The sequence below is a fragment of the Pyricularia oryzae genome, chromosome 5, assembly GCF_000002495.2.
Source record: "Pyricularia oryzae 70-15 chromosome 5, whole genome shotgun sequence".
Taxonomy (NCBI): domain Eukaryota; kingdom Fungi; phylum Ascomycota; class Sordariomycetes; order Magnaporthales; family Pyriculariaceae; genus Pyricularia; species Pyricularia oryzae.
This window is the reverse complement of record NC_017852.1, coordinates 3,582,966-3,602,798: the sequence shown is the minus strand read 5'-3', so window position 1 is coordinate 3,602,798 and position 19,833 is coordinate 3,582,966. Positions and strand designations below refer to the sequence as shown.

Here is a 19,833-nt window from a genome sequence, read left to right as displayed (position 1 = left end):
GTGCGACTGGGTAGAAGCCGGGATGTATTGCTATGCAAACGGGAGGGAACTAATAGACTGTAGACGCTCGAGGTGGACAACGAAACGGGTGCAACAATTGTTACCCTCAAACCCTGCGTTGACCAGATCCTAACCCCGGCCCCTCGTCAACGACCCACAGAGACTATAGCTCTTGTCCGCGTTGCGCAAATTCAGCAACCCTGTGTACTTCATTCCTCCGGTTGGAGTAGAATTTGCACCGACAAGTTCCAACAGAATAGTGCGACAAAAATGAAAGAAGGGGTACAAAGGTGAGCATCTTCGGCCCCGGGACGAATCTCTGGGTTAAATAGCTCAGAATGGCTTAATTGTATACAGGGCTATGTGGCGAACTACCAAATCATGGTGGCATTTCTGTAAAGATGCAAGCTTTTTTGACAGGAATTTACCAAAGCGCGTAATCCGATAGTCATCCATCTTTCAAAAGGTCTGCTGCTCCTGCATACGTAGCCTGTTGGATAACCCCCTCTTTTGGCCATTGCCTACCAATCCAATCAACATATTATGTTACATGTATATACGTTAACTTGTGTTGGATGTGTGCCCTCCTTGCATAATGCCAAGACTTATCCTGCAGCACTTCACCATCTTGAAAGTAATTTTAAATTTTGACCTTTTGTGCTTGGTAGTTGTTGGTACTTGGTGCAGACAAAGTGGCCCCCTAATATGGCCAGTTCAGCCTTACCTCGAGTCCCTAGGCTCCCCACCTGTGGGGCAGTTCGACATGCATGAACATTCAAGACGGACCCCACCAAACCCATCTCACCGACCTCATGTGAGCTGTCTTCCATGCTTTGATCTTTCCCACACACTTTGATGACTCTTTCAGCTCGTTCCATTATCGTTAGAATGTCAACGCTCGCCACACTCACCCCCGAGCTGCTCCTCCAAGTCTTTGCCGCCCTCGACCTACGCAGCCGGATTCGTCTCAGCAGCACATGCAGTCGCCTCCGCCACGTCGGAGTGAACCAAGTGGGTATCTTCGAGATCCTGTCCTTCACATGGGCTAAGCAGCATGTTGCCGACTCGGCCCTCCTCGTGGCGCAAACGTACGGTGGCATGGTTCGTACGTTGAGGGTCATACACCAGTCGCCGCCGTGCTTCTATCCGGCCGGAGGAGATGTGCACAAATGTTATCGTGGCAAGCCGGGGCCGGAGCTACCTGGGATGTCTGCCAGTTCAATGTCCCTTCTTCACGGCTGGGGATCTGACGCTCCTCTACTGCCTCGCGTCGACAGTTTGGTCGTTGAGTTTCCTGGAATTTATCCGGATGGAGAAGAAGGCCCCGACGCAGAGATCAACTGTGAACTGCGCGAGTTGTATTCGGATTATATTTACAATGACAGGCACCCAATCAAATGCAACAACGCATACATCGACGCCATGTTGCAAGCTTTGGTAGACGGCCACTACGCCAAGTCCGCGGCTATCAAATCGCTACGGATCGTCAACCTGCCGCCGCACAACTCTGTCTTTTTCGACTCTGCAAACTGGCATCGTTTTCTGGGTGGCCTGAACCATCTCGACCTTGGTCTGTATGGCTGGGGCGACAGGGTAGGCCCCACGACCATCAACAGGCAAGCATGTTATCTAGATTTTGTGGCTGACCTCGATAAAATCATCTTCAACCATCTACCTCGGGTCACGAAGCTGGGATTTCACATCACCGAGCATGCGCCCCTGGACGAGCCCCTGCCTTGGAAACCAACGGCCACGCCGCTTCTGGAGGAGCTGGAGCTCACCAACGTCGATGTCAATGCCAATCTGCTTGCGTTCTTGACGTCATGGAGCAAAACCGCAAATCGGCCATTGTCCCTGATCCTAAACAGCGCAGCCGCAGATTCTCAGCTCCGCTGGGGCGACCCCGAGTATTTGACGTGGGAAGCCTTTTTCGACGGTCTTGTAGAGGAAGATGTCAGGTTTTCCAAATTCGAGGGGACGATGAGGCAGGTCAAGATGACAGATGCGAGACCCGATTTCACCGACAGAATGGCTGCCAACCCCCGCCTCCTGGTGTTTTCGTACGGCCAGCTCGACGACAAATATCGAGACTGGATGGATGACCCGGAGATGACGATGGACGCCTTCCTTCTTGGACGTGATCAGGCTTCTTACGAGAGGTTCATGGCCAAGGTGGGTCACAAAAGGGAATAAATGGCCTTTGTGATCTTTGTTGATTAACTGTTGGACTGTGGTAGAATTGGAAAACAAAATCTTATAACCAGGGTTGAAAATTCAAAATTACACCCCCCCCAACAATAGCGTGCCCCATGTTCACCGAAAACTACAAACAAAACGCCCCAGTCCCCTACCTATCAAGACACGTCTAATCAAAATCAACGATGGTTGTAATCGGGATAAACGAGGTCGACGTGCCCGTGGACACCGTGGGGCTCGCCGTGACCGTGGCCGGACCCGTCTCCACGAGGTTGTACGCGTAGCTTTCCCACAGGCCGACGCTGACGAAGCCACAAAACGCAAGAGCGGTCGTGAACGGCGCCGTGCTCACCTGGCAGGTGGCAGACACGTCGTTGGGGGGCGCGATGCTCGAATCCTGCTGGACGGCGATGAAGAACATCTGGCACCCGGGCGACGAGTCGCAATACGCCTGGCACGCGGGCACGGCGGCGGCCCTGTAGTCGCCACTGGGGCCCAGGTTGGACACGGGGATGCTGATGCCCGTCGCGAGGCCCCGGTAGCTGCAGCCGGGAAAGTGGCTGAATACTTGCGTGTACTGCCTGACGGTGCTGGCGGTGGCGGATGGGGCGGACGATGATGTGGCCGTCGAGGAGGAGGAGGCGGTGCTGCTGGCCGTCTGGGTGCTTGATGGAGTAGAGGAGCTGGCGGACGTGGAGGTGGCGTCGTCGGATATCGTTGTCACGGTAACGGTAGGAAGGCCCTGTGTGCTGGTTGTGCTTGTAGACGTTGAAGTTGACGACGAGCTGGACGAAGCGCTGGATGAAGTCGAGGAAGAAGAGGACGAAGAGCTAGTGGTGGTGGTTACAGACGTCGACGATGTCGAAGAACCAGAGGTGGTGGTAGTTGACGACGTTGTAAGACTGGTTACCGAGCTAGAGGTGGTTGAAGACGTCGTCGTGCGGCTCGTGGTCAGAGTGGAGCTAGTCGACGAGCCCCCAACAGTTGCAGACCTCGAGGTCGACGACGTCGAAACGCCATCGCAGGTCCCAAAGAGGGACTGGCAACCAGCGCCGCAGTAGTCCTTGCTGCTGCCACACCAGCCATGGCTGCTGCAGCAATTGCCCCACTTGGAGCCCTGGCAGGTGACGCCGTTGCCGCACGTGGCGTCCTGGCTGACCTTTGGCCCTGGAGAGGGGGGAGGGTTGGCAGTGGTCGTCTTGCAGGTGCCGTAGCCGGATTGACAGCCAGTGCCGCAGTAAGCGTCAGACTACACCACCCGACGGTTACGTAGTTAGCTTTCGATTTTTTTAATATATATTTATTTTCCAGCTGGATATTTAGCAGGACTCGTGGAGACTCAAACGTACGCTTCCGCAGTAGCTGTATTGAGAACAGCAGTTGCCCCATTTGGAGCCCTGACAGGTAAACCCAGACGCTTTGCCGCAGGTTGCGTCCGAGGAAATCTTGGAGACGGCAGCGCCAAAGACGGGGCTGGCCAGAGTCAACAAAAGACTCAAGTTAACGAGCGTGTTGCGCATGGTGGAGGATGGGCAAGGTAGGCAGGCAGGCCTCTCTGGTGATTAATGAGTGTGATGAAGAAAAAGAAAACAGGTGGTGTTCTTGGGTGGCTTCTAAAGTCTTGGCATTTTTACACATACCAAGAGAATACTTCACAAGGTATTTATGTAAAAGTCAGAAAGGGGATCCAGGTACTAGCGCTGGAATCCAACGGTCCAGAACAAGCTTTGTCCAGTTATCAAGCTATTACTCTTGGCGAACCGTTGGCTTTAGGGCCAAGACTATTCGAGTCTGGGCCGTTGATGAAATTGGCAGCACGTGGCAGGGAGTCGGCAATCAAACGCTGATTGAAGACTAAAGCTGACCAAGTGTTCGCACGTACTGTAGCTGAGCTCAGCTGGCGCCGCTAAGGGGTAAATCTTTAGGCGATATGTGCGATCCACGTGGCTGTGTAAATTTATAAAGGGGAAAGGCAGTCATTATGTTGGAGCTAGGGAGACTTGACCATTTCCTGCCCGGTCATTCGCCACTTTGCTCATTTCGACACTTTGAATGTCGATGCGCACTTCAAACCCCTGCATTAGTCTAGCCAACATGCAAACATCATGAAGGCCCTGGATTTTGCTGAAAGAGAGCCCCTTTATTGAGACTTCAGATATGGTGCTGGTCCAAGGTCGCAAAGGTATACTGGGTGGATGTTTGACCGTGGTCAAAGCGGATGAGCTGGCTACTTGAGCACGAAATGACTTTTTTTCATGGGAACCTACCTTCCGTCAGGAATAGCTTGAAAACGAATACACAATGTTCTCTTCAAACTCCACTTTGGGGTATATGCTCACCAGCACGTCTCCAGAACGTAGGTCAAACCTCTCGGAGATTGCACACCAACAAGACCACCTGGTCGCCCATGGTACTCGTGTACCCGAAAACGTCATCCTTGCCCTGTTCAGTTGTTTGGTGGTTGACGATTGCCGTCCTTGCCGATCTTTACATTCCGCCATATGTACCAATCGCGGTATGGGTTTGGCTTTGACCAACGAGACTCTCGAAGCCAGGCGTGCTCGTTACAAGTATGGCCAACGACGAGGTCCATGAGGAATTCGATTTTCCCTCTGGTGCAGCCCCTGACACATGCGGTCCACATCGTCCATTGAGCCGTATTTCTCGTCAATCGCTCTGTAGTCTGAAATGTCGTTCCCCATGTCCAACTGCAGGCTCTTGAAGATTGGGCAAATTCAGACTATGTCGACATCCAAGGCCTGAATGTAGTCCAGCTTCTCAATGAAGCCTATGATGCGGCCAATGCCATCGCCGTTCTAGTCTTTGAATGAGCAAGGATGGATTTGATAAACTGATGCTTCTTCACTAGGCCGGTATGGCTTGAGTACCGTTGGTTTGCCTCATCACTGACATCCCTTTGTATGTTTGTGATGTACCAAATAAAAGGAACCAATTATTTCAATTATTATTTTCAAACAATATCTATCTAGGCCATATCTGCCTACTTTCAAGGATATTGTGGAGAATGATGTAGTTGGACCAGTTTCGTAAAGAGTTCGCAACAACTTCGCAAAGACTTTCTCAAAGACTCGCGGAAACAGTGTGCGGCATATGATTGGGCAAGGTATTCATCTTAACAACGGACTAAAATACAGGCTTGAAGGAACCTTTGCGGCGTCCCCACGTTTTCTAAGGTTCAGTCTAGAACACCAGACGTGCATGGTTGCCCATGTGACTGGCTGACTTTGAGAACTTTTAGTAAAAAAAAGAGTCCACAGTTTGAGTCTGAGCTTACCGGGTGTGCGTGTCGTGCGGCAAAAGCCGTTGTGGGACATGAGATATAAGATCAGGGCAAGATCCCAGCATGCCGAACTCAAAAGCATGTTTTTTACTTCCGTCTCCAATCAGCCTTGAAACGAACCAGTCTGAGTTCTTGCCTTTCCCATCTTGCAGAAATTCAAAAAGAGACTTTAAGGCATGGGCGGCTTGACAACGGCCGCCGCACCCAGCAGCAAGTTAGCAACGAAGCCTACTATAGTGAGTGTTATCTGCGCCGAATCTGGACCATTGCATCCCTGACATCTACCACGTGATTCGCCCCGCTTTTGTTCAGGCTGTTCAGGCAAAATTCACCCGCGCTCAGGCTATGTTCATCCTCACTCAGTTGTGGCTCACCTTGTTCAGGGGCTGGTCAGTCGCTGTTCAGGCTGCTCAGGCGTTGTTCAGTGTGTTCAGTTGCTGCTCAGGCGTTGTTCAGTGTGTTCAGTCGCTGCTCAGTCGCTGTTCAGGCTGCTCAGGTGTTGTTCACCCTCACTCAGTTGTGGTTCAGTCAACATTCCTTTTTCGGTAATTTAGCAGCTCCTGCAATTGAGCAGTACGTTGGTCCCTAATTTTGACCCTCCAAAACTAGGACGAAAATCTGTCTCCATTGTGTCCCAAAACTAGTCTTCCAAAAAAATGTCGATCAACAATGGTCCTTGAAAATGGTTGAATGTTCCCAAATAAGTCCAGAATTAAGATGATTTATTTCCGATTTACTAACATTTTTCTTGTTTTTGAAAAGACTTTTTCGGACATTTTTTTGGTTGAAAATAAATTTTTGGTTGAAAAATCCAACATTTTGACAGAAAATAACGCAAAAAATAGCCAGCAAAATGCTGCGTATGGTTAAAATCGATTTTGAGGCGCTTTATACATTGCCTGGTTGCAACAAACTTCCTCACGCAAACTCACCTAAAGACCGAGACGGATGTACCATACCAAGCCGAGGCAGTTTTAACCGATATCCAAACCCGATCCGAGGCAGGATGAAATTAGTAAAATAGGCCATTTCCGGTCACCACCCACAATATAGAAGAAAAGATCCAGGTGTAATTGATCGGTGCTGTATCATATTCTCGATTCTGTTATGTTCTTTGACGGACATGTACTGGACTGTTGGAAGTGCCCGATATTTTGCTATGTAAAAACAACAAAAATATTTAGAAGCGGCACAGTCCTTATTCCTATGGCGTGAAATTCACGATCACACACATAGCCAAGTGCCCATTATCCTTGGCAAACATGGACCCAGAAGATTTCAAGGGAGGTTTTCTTTACAATATCGACCCATAAGGCAACCAGGTGTAATTTCCCCTGGCCTGCAAACTGTATATAACCGCTCATTTACCTCTTTATATCTGTTAAATTCTCTTTTTTTATCAATGGCTTTAACACGAGATTTTCAAACATTGCGAGCCCTCGTACCTCAACTTTCCAATTTTCCTGGTAATCCTACCAAAATCTCTCTCGTTTCACCAACCATTCCTATTATTACCATTATATCCTTTAACGTCGCTTTCCACAAACAGCAGCAGAATTACCCACCCTCTTTTAAAAATTGAAACCACAGCAATTTGTTACTATGGGCACCAAAAAACAGAAAATATACGGGGAGGTCGTGATGGAGCGTGCTTTAACAAACGGGCTTCCAACTGATCTTTCGCAAATTAGTGCCAATCAATTACGCAAAAGATTTCGTGATAAGACCAAGAAATGTTATGACGACGCGTTTGCCATATGGTTCTGGTAAATAAACCATTTAATTATACCAAAATGCCTAAAACTAAATAAAATCTTTGTTTTAATTATATATAATTAAAAGGACCTTCGGACCTTAGAAATATGCGAATTATAAAACATTTCGTCAAAGCATTGGCTTTGGGGAAAAAGGGTAAATTTGACAAAGTTTATGGGCTACCGACAGTGGATAATTTAAGATGTTTTACGCGCCATTTTTGCAATGCGTGGGAACGATACCATAAAACAAATATACCACCAGAAATAAAACATTTAATGGTATATATAAGTACTTTTTTAATTCTTTATCAAGTGTTTCGTTCCTTTTTCAAAACATCAAAAAAAGATTTGCTAATATAAATAAAATCCTAATGTTTGTAAACAATATATTTAAAGTGAATTAGCAGACGAACTTGGTTTAAAAAACCTACGCAAAAAGCAAAAGTTCCTTACGATAAAGAATTTTGTAAAATTGCATCAATTTCTATGGTTCGAAAACTTCCATGACTACATATATAAGGGGTATCGGGTAAACGACGCCAATCTGTTAAACACACATTGCTTTAATTTTGTTAGGGTAGCAGAATTATATGGAGCAAAATATAAGGTAAAATACTTTTTTAATCCCATATTATTTGATTAAAGCTGACTTTGAAATAGGATTTCGTCTTGTTAATTGGCTGGAAAGACGGAAAGGCTCAATTTAAATTGAAGGTACGAAAGGCAATTTGCAAAGGAAAGAACGATAGGCAGTAAATCGATCCGCCATTAAGTGCCCGTAATGCAATTGCTTATTTTTGTTTAGACCAGAGCATATTATGCCCGAAAAAATATCGTCAAACTCCGGCCCCCCGCCTTTGTATTTATAACCAATACTTTTTTGGCTGGCAAACATTATTTTTTTTAAAGTTATAAAAAGGAATCCTTTATTGCAAAAAATCTTGCAAATTGTGCCTTAAAAGGGCCGAAACCACCGAATTATATTGTTCGCGGATAATTTGAAAAACCATCCAGTTTTTCCCATATGGACGAAAACTGGTTCCGAATATAATACGAAAAATTCAAATAGCGTATTATAATATATTTCAAATTGGGCAAAACGCGCAGGATTTGTAAATGGTATTGGCGGCTTTTATAACGCACGAAGGGAAACCCTTGTTAAAGCTAACGGTAAAAGAATAGCGCTTTACCATTTCCATAATATGCTAATTTTATTACAGGGGATAATGGTTAATCGATCGAGCAGTTCCAATTTTTTGCGGACCATAGAAATTCATCAGTTTTTCAAAGGTATTATTTGGGTGCAATAAATACAATGGATGGCGTGGCAAGTTATTTGAAGATGGATATCAGGCGTGATTTTACTAAAGATTTCCGATCGGCAACGATAAAATGGGACAGCGACCTGATTTTGCAATTTCCGGCACGGGAAGTCGACCAGCTGAAACAAGACGAGGAATATATTCGACTGAAAGAATATATCTCTACATTTAACACTCTTATCGACGGCGGCCTTTTCAAAAAAGAGGAACACGAGCAACATATAGCCGCTCGCAAAAAGGCGTACGAAAATCGTCGAAGGTTCGTAAAACAAAAGCTTCAAAAATACCGGCAATATGCAATTGATCAGCAGAGCGATTGGCACCGGGACCACCTTTCTCGCATAATTCACATAATGCCTGAACGCCACCGGCTGCTCCGCACTTTGGCTCAGAGAAAAACGCTTCGAAGTCCAACAGGCATTTCAGCGCTGGAAGATCTTATTGCTTTTCGCACAGGGGACTGGCAGGTCGCATACCAATCTCAGCTAAGGCCTAAAAACGGCATATGCCCCGTGGAATTCTGCAATAAAATGATTGAAAGGTAATTGTAAAACATAATATGCCAACAGCATACGTTAGCTACCCCAGAACACGTTGTTAATTGCTTATATTGGTTTTTAGCCTCCACGTTTCGCAAAGGTGGCTGCATATATATCGATGTTTTGAAAAGCGTTTCAAAGCCGATAACAAGTTCGCCAAATTTTGTTTCCTATGCAGCCACTGGGTCACAGATAAGCAGAAATGGGAACACCATTGCCAAAAGCACATTGACGACGGGGACACACTATTTCGATGTGATCCCGTTGTTTTCCGTCACGCCTATGCGTGTGCTGGATATTGTCCGGTTCATTTAGGCCGGACAGATCTCCTTGCGAGCGAGCGGATGAAAACATATATAACGTGGTTTATCAGGACCCGGGCCATATCAGGACCCGGGCCATTTTTCCAACATGAACCATCCTTTCTCTTCAATACGTGTTTTTTCCAGCACCAACAATGGAACCGTCAAACCAAGAAGCGCAAATCAATTTAGCGCTTATTGAGCTTCGATCTGCAAAAAACCCAATATTCGACGGGTCGCTGCAACCTATAATGTGCCGCGATCAACACTCCAAGCCAGAATGAATGGTCGCGCTTCTTTGGCCGACCGTCGGCCAGGCAATCAAAAGTTGACGGAAAGCGAAGAGGAGGTGATAGTCCAGTATATATTGGACCTGGACTTTCGAGGATTTCCGCCTCAGATCGCTAATGTGGCCGCAATGGCCGACCATTTATTCGCTGCGCGGGACGCGCGACCGGTCGGTAAGCAATGGGCTTATCGCTTTGTCCAGCGACGTATAAAGCTAAAGACGCGTTTCTCTCGCGCCTACGACTTCCAGAGGGCCCTTTGCGAAGATCCTAACGCGTTAAACGCGTGGTTTCGATTGGTAACCAATACAAAAGCTAAATACGGCATCCAGGATTGCGACATTTACAACTTCGACGAAACCGGTTTTATAATGGGCCAAATTTGCGGACATAACGTTGCGTACCCCCTGTTCGGCACCCCCCCTGTTCGGCACCCTGAAAATCTAACAACGAAATGCCTACTTTTATAAACTGATTTAAATATAAAATTATCAACGGACAAAAATACAATCGTTTTCACGCTTCTCCGGTTCATTAACCTCTTCTTCATCAGCTAAAGGTTCCAAATTTTCTATATCATTTTCCTGCAATCCAATAATGTTCTGTTTGTTAACCAAAAGCTCGTTTGGATCCGGAACCACCCTCCTCCTTTTAACCGGCCGTATTGCCTCCAGTTGTGCTTCCAATAAGCTGATTTTTTGCTGGGCGCTAGCCAAAAGGGTATCTTTGGCTTCGAAGCTTTTTTGGACTTTTGCAAATAAAAGACGTGAAGTAGCGTTGGTTTTGTTGGATTGGGAAAGTTTTTGCAGTTGAAGTCGGATATCTCGGGTCGTTTTAGGGGTTTTCCAAATAAGTAAAGACGGGTCGTTAATTTTTTGGGCTGGGCTTTCCGGTGTTTTATCCCTTTGCAAACCGTTGTTTTTATCTTTTATAACGTTGGCGTTGCTATTTTCTAACAAAAAAGGGCTTAAAAGTGGTTTAACCAAGTTTACCGGCCATAACCCCGTTGTACGCCAACCAGATTGAATGGTTTTTGCTATAAATGCTTTTAATCTGGCTTTTCGATAACAAAGTAGGAAATTTCGTTTTCCAATAACTGTTAAACAGCAAAATTGGCTAACAAATCCAAGTTGACGTCGATAAGCTTCTTTTAACGGCCCAAAAACCGATAGATCCAATGGTTGAAGAACGTGTGACGAATGAGGGGGTAAATATAGGAGTTGAATATTATTTTGCAAGCAAAGAAGCATAAATTCGTCCGTTATATGTGATCCATGGCCATCCAAAACTAATAACCGCTTTTCAGGGGTTAAAGGTTGGGTATACGGAATAAACACCTTTTTTAACCATTCGATAGCCGTTTGGTTATTTGTCCACCCGTTTTCGGTTGCATGAAATTGCCAATTATCGAAAGGGCTTAAATCCGTGGGAAACCATTGTTGTTGTACGTTTTTTCCCTTAAATATAACGAGGGGAGGGAGGGCAACGCCCGTAGCCGATATACATTCGATTATAGTCGTCCAACCACGCGTTCCGGGCTCTTTTCGTTGCAACGGCCGGATCCCGTTAAGCCCTAATACTAGGCCATTAGATCCTTTGCCTTCCATTATACCGGTTTCGTCCATATTCCAACGGTTTTCCGGTTTAATAGCGTTAATAACCGGGTTCGTAATATAAAGCCACCAAGATTTAATTACCTCCGTAGTAGCGCCATTAACCCGGGCGTTATCTATTCGACGGGGCCTTTGGGTTTTAAGGATTGGATAACGAGCCAAAAAACGAGTTATCCAACGTTTTCCAAGGCCTTTTGTCTCTCCGGCGGCTTGAAGAATTCGTTCGGCAAAAAAGCGTAATTCTTGATGCGTTGGCGGAAGCCCTAAAGCTGTTTGGGTAAGTACCCAATCAGCCAAATGCTTTTCCTGTTCCGTGGAAAGCCTTTGAAAAGGGCTTTGTGCTTTTTTATAAGGTTGAGAACCTTTAAGTCGACTTTGAAGTGTAGACCTAGGTATTCCCCATTTTCGGGAGGTTTTTGCAATTGGATTGCCATTATTGACGTCGTTAATTGCAGATATAAGCTGTTTTTCAGTATATTGCTTCATTGGAAAATGGAGAATTAAAATCAGAAAAAAGTAAATCCAAAAGTGACAGATTCATCGAGATATTTATAATAGAAGTTGGAGGATAAAAATAAAAGTGTTGTTATTTTTGGGTGCCGAACAGGGGGGGGTGCCGAACAGGGGGTACGCAACGTTATGGTCGTAATTGGGTCCGAAAGACGCGGAAAAAGCAAGAAAATCCAGCCTGGCAATCGAGAATGGGCTATTGCAATCTGCTGCATCAGTGGCGACGGTTACGACGTGCCCCCATATCTCATCGTCAAAGGCGTCCACCATTTTGCGAATTGGTATATAGAAGGCGGTCTTCCCGCAATTTGGCGTATTAACGTTGCGTACCCCCTGTTCGGCACCCCCCCTGTTCGGCACCCAAAAATAACAACACTTTTATTTTTATCCTCCAACTTCTATTATAAATATCTCGATGAATCTGTCACTTTTGGATTTACTTTTTTCTGATTTTAATTCTCCATTTTCCAATGAAGCAATATACTGAAAAACAGCTTATATCTGCAATTAACGACGTCAATAATGGCAATCCAATTGCAAAAACCTCCCGAAAATGGGGAATACCTAGGTCTACACTTCAAAGTCGACTTAAAGGTTCTCAACCTTATAAAAAAGCACAAAGCCCTTTTCAAAGGCTTTCCACGGAACAGGAAAAGCATTTGGCTGATTGGGTACTTACCCAAACAGCTTTAGGGCTTCCGCCAACGCATCAAGAATTACGCTTTTTTGCCGAACGAATTCTTCAAGCCGCCGGAGAGACAAAAGGCCTTGGAAAACGTTGGATAACTCGTTTTTTGGCTCGTTATCCAATCCTTAAAACCCAAAGGCCCCGTCGAATAGATAACGCCCGGGTTAATGGCGCTACTACGGAGGTAATTAAATCTTGGTGGCTTTATATTACGAACCCGGTTATTAACGCTATTAAACCGGAAAACCGTTGGAATATGGACGAAACCGGTATAATGGAAGGCAAAGGATCTAATGGCCTAGTATTAGGGCTTAACGGGATCCGGCCGTTGCAACGAAAAGAGCCCGGAACGCGTGGTTGGACGACTATAATCGAATGTATATCGGCTACGGGCGTTGCCCTCCCTCCCCTCGTTATATTTAAGGGAAAAAACGTACAACAACAATGGTTTCCCACGGATTTAAGCCCTTTCGATAATTGGCAATTTCATGCAACCGAAAACGGGTGGACAAATAACCAAACGGCTATCGAATGGTTAAAAAAGGTGTTTATTCCGTATACCCAACCTTTAACCCCTGAAAAGCGGTTATTAGTTTTGGATGGCCATGGATCACATATAACGGACGAATTTATGCTTCTTTGCTTGCAAAATAATATTCAACTCCTATATTTACCCCCTCATTCGTCACACGTTCTTCAACCATTGGATCTATCGGTTTTTGGGCCGTTAAAAGAAGCTTATCGACGTCAACTTGGATTTGTTAGCCAATTTTGCTGTTTAACAGTTATTGGAAAACGAAATTTCCTACTTTGTTATCGAAAAGCCAGATTAAAAGCATTTATAGCAAAAACCATTCAATCTGGTTGGCGTACAACGGGGTTATGGCCGGTAAACTTGGTTAAACCACTTTTAAGCCCTTTTTTGTTAGAAAATAGCAACGCCAACGTTATAAAAGATAAAAACAACGGTTTGCAAAGGGATAAAACACTGGAAAGCCCAGCCCAAAAAATTAACGACCCGTCTTTACTTATTTGGAAAACCCCTAAAACGACCCGAGATATCCGACTTCAACTGCAAAAACTTTCCCAATCCAACAAAACCAACGCTACTTCACGTCTTTTATTTGCAAAAGTCCAAAAAAGCTTCGAAGCCAAAGATACCCTTTTGGCTAGCGCCCAGCAAAAAATCAGCTTATTGGAAGCACAACTGGAGGCAATACGGCCGGTTAAAAGGAGGAGGGTGGTTCCGGATCCAAACGAGCTTTTGGTTAACAAACAGAACATTGTTGGATTGCAGGAAAATGATATAGAAAATTTGGAACCTTTAGCTGATGAAGAAGAGGTTAATGAACCGGAGAAGCGTGAAAACGATTGTATTTTTGTCCGTTGATAATTTTATATTTAAATCAGTTTATAAAAGTAGGCATTTCGTTGTTAGATTTTCAGGGTGCCGAACAGGGGGGGTGCCGAACAGGGGGTACGCAACGTTAAAACTACCCCCAACGGATGGACAAACAACGAAACAGGCCTGGATTGGGTTCGGCATTTCGATCATCATACAAAATCGCGGACAAAAAGCGCATATCGGATATTGGTATTCGATGGGCATGCTAGCCACCAATCGCCAGAATTCGAAAACTATTGCAAAAATCACAATATTATTCCGCTTTGCCTGCCTGCTTATTTATCTCACTTTACCCAACCGCTTGACGTCGGAGTGTTTAGTGTTTTAAAGCGGGCGTACGGTCAAAAAATCAACGATTTTATCCGGGCCCACATCATTAACATTAGCAAAGTCGACTTTTTTTTGGCTTTTGCAGCGGCCTACAAAAAGTCTATAACAAAAGAAAACATAGCTGGGGGTTTTCGAGGAGCCGGAATTATTCCCCATAACCCGGAAACGGTTGTATCTAAGCTGGATGTTAAACTACGGACGCCTTCACCCAAAAAACCTACCTTTCCCACCACCGAATCTTGGGTTTCTCAAACGCCGTATAACCCGACAAAAGCTATTTGTCAATTAACGTTTGTTAAAACTCGAATAAATCGTTATTAAAGCAGCTCTTCCACTCCAATTTTTGAAGCAGTAAAGCGATTGGCAAAAGGTATGGACGGAATGGCGCACCAAATTACGTTTTTATTAGCAGAGGTCCGCAGCCTTCGGAAGGCCAACGAAGCGCTTAATAAGCGACGGAGGGCCAAAAAAACACGTATTCGCGAAGGAGGGTCATCTATTATACAGGAGGTTCAAAATTTGCTACAGTTAAAAAATGCGGATAGTCCGGTACAGGAGGAAGAAGATACAAATGGGGAGGGGAAAAGTGCGCGACCGGTGACTAAACGACGGTGTGGTAATTGCGGCAATACAGGACATAATGCGCGCATGTGTCAGGAGGATGCAGAAATGTCTGATATATCTATTTCCGATTGTATTGAGGTAAAATAAATAATGCTGGCGTTGCAATTGAAGTTGGGACTTGGACCGACCGAAAAAGTGGCCCGGGTCCTGATAAACCACGTTAGTTATATATATATTAGACGAAATTCATAATGTCTTGACGAGATGCTGAAGCAAGGATTTATCAGACCCAGCAAATTGTCGGCAGTCGCGCCGGTGATTTTTGTGAAGAAGCCAGGCGGCGCACTGCGATTTTGCGTCTACTACAGAGCGCTGAACGCAATCTCAGAGGCGGACCGCTGGAAATATAAACAAAGCGAAATTGACTTTAAAAAAATGTACCGTTTCTTATTATATATGTTGAAAAGCGTGCATAAGAATATTAATTTACAAAAAAGTCCGGGGCTTGCTTGTAGTTAACCTGTTTTGTGTCAAAACATCTGCAAGGATAATGGCCAAATACTCGTTGCGATATGTCTCTTTATAACTTTTGTATGTATTTTACAGCGTATTACACCTATTTATCCAGAAGAAATAAAGGGTGGAAAAACAAGTAAACGATGAGGAATAGTTTATACTTAGAAACTTGACTTACTTATACACACCTCGCCACGGCGCAGACACAAATATAGACAAATTCGCAATGCGGCCATGCGTTTTTAAGTTTCGATCCCAGTACGGTTGCACGTATCGTCCCACTGTTGCATTACAATGTTTATAACTTTGGCATATTAGCAACAACGCTTTACAGCGGATGCCAGTTTAAAGTAAAACTAATATATTTTTAGCCGGGTATTTGCAAAAAAAAAAACTTATGCGGGTGATAAATAATGTCGATCTCTTTTGCGTAGTAATCGGAGTAAAATATTTTGTCCTCTAGCAAAGATTTCAGGACTCCAACAAGGTCCCCATCAGAGCACGTGGTCGAAATTTCTGAACGACGGCACGGATTGCTTTGGCTTTCCGGATGGAATAACGACCAGATGAAAAAAAAATAGCCCTCCAAGAAGTGTATACCATGGCCACCAGAAAAGTAGGCCACACCTGTCACTGATGTAGCCAATTAAGCGGCTCCGCCAAAAGTGTGCAGACAGGATCCGTCCAATTAGATCTCCGGTTTCCCTTAATAGGTTCCACCCTAACGTGGCCCCCACTCCGAACTCCATTCTTTTTGCCAGGCCCTCTGTTGTTGGTTGGCTGTCGGGCCAGTGCTTACTGGGATGCATGCTTTCACCCACGTGTCGCTTATGCCTATTGGGCACTGAAGTGCTTAGTAAATGGATGGTAACTTCGGTGGAGTGCCTGAGGCAACTATTTCCGACCTACGACCTTTGCCAACCCGTAAAGATAAATTATATTGGGTTAGTACACATTTCATGTACCTTTGTCAAAGCCTGTATTCCTTTATTTTTTTATCGCATTGTTTCACCGAGACCCATTTTCACGAATATAGTGAAGAACCCATTACGCTGCCTGGTACTTTCCTTGAATTTTATGCCCCTATAGCCTTTTTTTAGAATTATTTTTATAAAAAACAAAATCAAGTAAACCAGTGGCGAAGTCGATGTTTTATTAGAATGGTAGGGGTAAATATGTTTCCCTTTGCACAGTAGCGCAGGGTTGTTGACTCTGTGGGCGTTGCCGACTTTGGTAATAGTTTGGCTAAAAAAAACAAAATCAGGCATTCGAAGCTTTTGCAAATAATTAAGCCGGTGAAGTCCCACGTAAAGACGTACGGTGGTAGGGGAGGGTTCTGCCTTCTCATCTAGTATAAATCTAACAACGTGCGCTGGTCATTACAGAGGTCCTCTTCCATACATCTGCCGATTTACCAAACAAAACAAACTGTTTTTTATTTTTCACAATAGTTTAAAAGCCACTATCCCACCTGCACACCTTTCATTAACATTTAACTTATATCAATTTGGTTATTGTTTCATTTATCCTAATTTAACTTCCAATCCTTATCAGCACATTTTCTTTTTTGCTCCTCCTGTTCGGTTTGACATAATGCAATACCAGATTCTGAACGTTGGCATGCTTTTAGCCCTTGCTGCTGCAACCCTCCCACCGACGGTTTACCGGGGTGACGCTCGCAGTCCCGATACAATTAGGGCCGACGGCGGTTTCCTCCCGCGCGGCGGCTCGTTTGGTGAAGCCAAGGATTCTTCTATGAGCTATGACCAACACGTCAAAATGGAGCCTGGCAAGCCAGGATATAACCAGGACCCATTTATTTCGACCTCCAAGGATTACAATTGGATTGTTGGATATTTTGGAAGGCATTTTAAGGGCAGGGATGTGTGGATTTATCACATTAAGACTGCGGGCTTAAAGAATGCTATCGATATTAACCAGGCCTACATCCAAGACGGCATTGAAAACAATCACGCCATCGAAGAAGAAGTTGCGGTGAAAGATATTATCCCTTGGTCCCAGATTGTCAAGTGGGATAAGTACAGGATTAGCGCCGACGGGTCGCAGAAGACCAAGCTCAGCTAAATGGCATGTAAGGTTTTCGCTAAACTAATCCCCACATAAGCCTTAGCAGCCGGAAAGATTTATGCGAAGCTTACAAGCAAAGTGGTGGGTGTCAAATTATGTGTATATACTGGGTATTGCACTGGGAGGTGTCCGGCGCTAGCCCCTAAAGCTGATGGCGGTGGCGCACGATCTCCAGAGATCAAGAGAGATCACTTCAGGAACATATTCTATATAAAACGCACTCATTACCATATAGATAGATTCGATTTTAGGATTGGTTAGCAACAATCAAATTCTAGTTAACCTCAATACTTGAGACCGATTATAACTTCACCCCAGTCATTGAGAGTATCCAGTTACCCCGACAGATGCTCAGTTGCTTCAACCCTGATCGTAACAAAATAGTACAAATGTGTTACGACCAGACAGTTGGGCCGGTACCAGAAAGGCCAGGTGGGGTCACACCCCTCCTGACGACAATCAACCAAGGATGGTACCGACCGACAGAAAGAGGATTACATATGGAAAGGGTCACGTGACCGCACGTGACCAAAGGAGGGTGCTATGACTGATAGGTGCCAAGAATCACATAGCACCCATAGCAAGTGATAGGAGTGATATGACCGCTCACCAACATATCCGACATAGCAAACATATCACTACCAGGGACAACGGACTATATAAAGCACACTCATTACCGTGTAGATAGATTCGATTCTAGGATTGCTTAGCAGCAATCAAACTCTAGTTAACCTCAATACTTACTTGAGAACGATCATAACTTCACCCCCAGTCATTGAGAACCCCAGTTACCCAGTCAGACGCTCAGTTGCTTCAACCCACTGTACTTTACCCTAAGAACAGGTTACCCCGATACCTTGATCGTAACAATTGAGAACCCCAGTTACCCAGTCAGACGCTCAGTTGCTTCAACCCACTGTACTTTACCATAAGAACAGGTTACCCCGATACCTTGATCGTAACACAGGCGCCCGGATTTGGATTTGTATGGATAATATTTCGGTTATTTGGGGTTTTAAAGACGACGCGCCGCGTTTGTCCTAATAGACCTTTTTGGAATTCTATAATTTTGTCGATTTATTTCGAAAATAAGGTACCGAAATTCGGGTCCGTTAATACCCTGGGTATTAGGGAATTCCGGGAAATAACCGGGTTAATAAATTGGCCAAGGCCGGTTCCGCCGGACCGCCGGATCCAAACCCGAAAATTTAACAAACCACGTATAACGGTACCGGTACGGTTTTTAAAATTATTTTTTCGAATATAAAAAAAAATTGGTGGCATAAAAAATTTTGTAAACGGTCCCCCGTATATAAGGAATGGAAATTCCAATATATACCGAAAAAAAACCCGAAAAATTGCGTTTGCCAAAACCCCTATTGGGCCATTATTTGGTTATAAGGACCGGTTATGGCGATTTTAAAGTTTATTATAACCGTTTTAACCACCAGGATGCAAATATTTCGTATATTTGGTATTGGAAACGGACTTCCCCTAAATACCCGGTATATTACCGCCATTCGCGGGCGATGTGGAAAAATTGGCCGTGGTTTAATAACGATCGGCCGGTCGGGCCGCCAAACCGCGCCCAACGCCGCAAATTTTTCCAAATAAATTTCGGGCAACCGAAAAATTTTAAAATGTTTTCGATAACCACCAATTATTTTAACGCCCGTTTTAAAATGGCCCGCCAACGCCCCGCGCGTTACAAACGTATTTTACGTTTAAAAATACCGATTATAAACGATTCGAATTTAAACGAGGAATAAATTTATTGCTTTTTTACCCATATTCCACGGCACAAACCGTTAAACGAATTTTCCGTGCATTTTAAATACGGGGTCGCGTTAATAAACTATCCCCCTAAACAGGACCGGGCCCGAACCCGGTCAGGTACGATCCGCCTTTGCCCTTTTTATTTTCCCCCTATATAAATAAAGAAGATAGAACGCGCGCCGAAATACCCCTCGGGAGGTTGCTAACGGCCGGCTAACAAGCCGGGCCGAGCCCGGCGTTAAATAATATTACTACTACTACTATTACTACTAGTAAGTTTGCTTATCTAGCCTGTGGCCCAAGTGTGATTTCTTTTGATCTTTACAGATCATTTGACGTAACTTGCTTTTGGCGTTAGTCCTAATTTCAAAAGATTACTCGATATTATACCTTGGTAATCACGTATAATTACCCGATTCCATCCTTATGGAATCCTGGGTTTTGTCGGCAGAATTCTACCTTCTCTCCCTGGTACCGTCCCAGTTATAACACTAGGGGTATTTTCGGGCCCTTTTGCCCGCTGCTGTTTAACGGAAATCCGGGTAAACAAAAAATCAATTATTAGAACCCATTCTGGCCTTTAAATTGGTTCATGGCGATATTGAAAAGAAATTAGGACAGGCGATATTACGCAAATTA

The 19,833-nt window shown here is 44.8% G+C and overlaps 7 protein-coding genes across 7 annotated transcripts; 5 read left to right on the top strand and 2 right to left on the bottom strand.

The window, feature by feature from the left end:
* Positions 1 to 825: 825 nt before the first annotated feature.
* Positions 826 to 3,507, top strand: MGG_00226 (uncharacterized protein). Its single transcript, XM_003718831.1, has one exon. It carries the CDS (start codon positions 856 to 858, stop codon positions 2,191 to 2,193), a length of 1,338 nt encoding a protein of 445 aa, XP_003718879.1. The 5' UTR covers positions 826 to 855; the 3' UTR covers positions 2,194 to 3,507.
* Positions 2,366 to 3,716, bottom strand: MGG_00227 (uncharacterized protein; the record flags this gene model as incomplete). Its single annotated transcript, XM_003718830.1, has 2 exons — positions 2,366 to 3,445; positions 3,546 to 3,716. The coding sequence occupies 2 exons, from the start codon at positions 3,714 to 3,716 to the stop codon at positions 2,366 to 2,368; spliced, it is 1,251 nt and encodes a 416-aa protein (XP_003718878.1).
* Positions 3,717 to 5,673: 1,957 nt separating this feature from the next.
* MGG_17498 (uncharacterized protein) lies at positions 5,674 to 6,367 on the top strand (the record flags this gene model as incomplete). The annotated part of the gene is made up of 3 exons (XM_003718829.1): positions 5,674 to 5,733; positions 5,985 to 6,070; positions 6,343 to 6,367. 3 exons carry the CDS (start codon positions 5,674 to 5,676, stop codon positions 6,365 to 6,367), a joined length of 171 nt encoding a protein of 56 aa, XP_003718877.1.
* Positions 6,368 to 7,914: 1,547 nt separating this feature from the next.
* On the top strand, positions 7,915 to 8,161 carry MGG_17497 (uncharacterized protein; the record flags this gene model as incomplete). Its single annotated transcript, XM_003718828.1, has 2 exons — positions 7,915 to 7,968; positions 8,060 to 8,161. Coding segments are annotated over 2 exons (156 nt in total), but the record flags the coding sequence as incomplete, so codon positions are not given.
* A 408-nt stretch (positions 8,162 to 8,569) lies between these two features.
* On the top strand, positions 8,570 to 9,072 carry MGG_14707 (uncharacterized protein; the record flags this gene model as incomplete). Its single annotated transcript, XM_003718827.1, has 2 exons — positions 8,570 to 8,835; positions 8,994 to 9,072. The coding sequence occupies 2 exons, from the start codon at positions 8,570 to 8,572 to the stop codon at positions 9,070 to 9,072; spliced, it is 345 nt and encodes a 114-aa protein (XP_003718875.1).
* A 6,228-nt stretch (positions 9,073 to 15,300) lies between these two features.
* On the bottom strand, positions 15,301 to 16,139 carry MGG_17496 (uncharacterized protein; the record flags this gene model as incomplete). The annotated part of the gene is made up of 3 exons (XM_003718826.1): positions 15,301 to 15,400; positions 15,509 to 15,611; positions 16,130 to 16,139. 3 exons carry the CDS (start codon positions 16,137 to 16,139, stop codon positions 15,301 to 15,303), a joined length of 213 nt encoding a protein of 70 aa, XP_003718874.1.
* Positions 16,140 to 16,923: 784 nt separating this feature from the next.
* Positions 16,924 to 17,415, top strand: MGG_00230 (uncharacterized protein; the record flags this gene model as incomplete). Its single annotated transcript, XM_003718825.1, has 1 exon — positions 16,924 to 17,415. The coding sequence occupies one exon, from the start codon at positions 16,924 to 16,926 to the stop codon at positions 17,413 to 17,415; it is 492 nt and encodes a 163-aa protein (XP_003718873.1).
* Between the last annotated feature and the right edge of the window lie 2,418 nt (positions 17,416 to 19,833).

What these genes read in the sequence shown, in the direction of transcription:
- MGG_00226 (XM_003718831.1), top strand. Translation starts at nt 856, where the DNA reads ATGACTCTTTCAGCTCGTTCCATTATCGTTAGAATGTCAACGCTCGCC.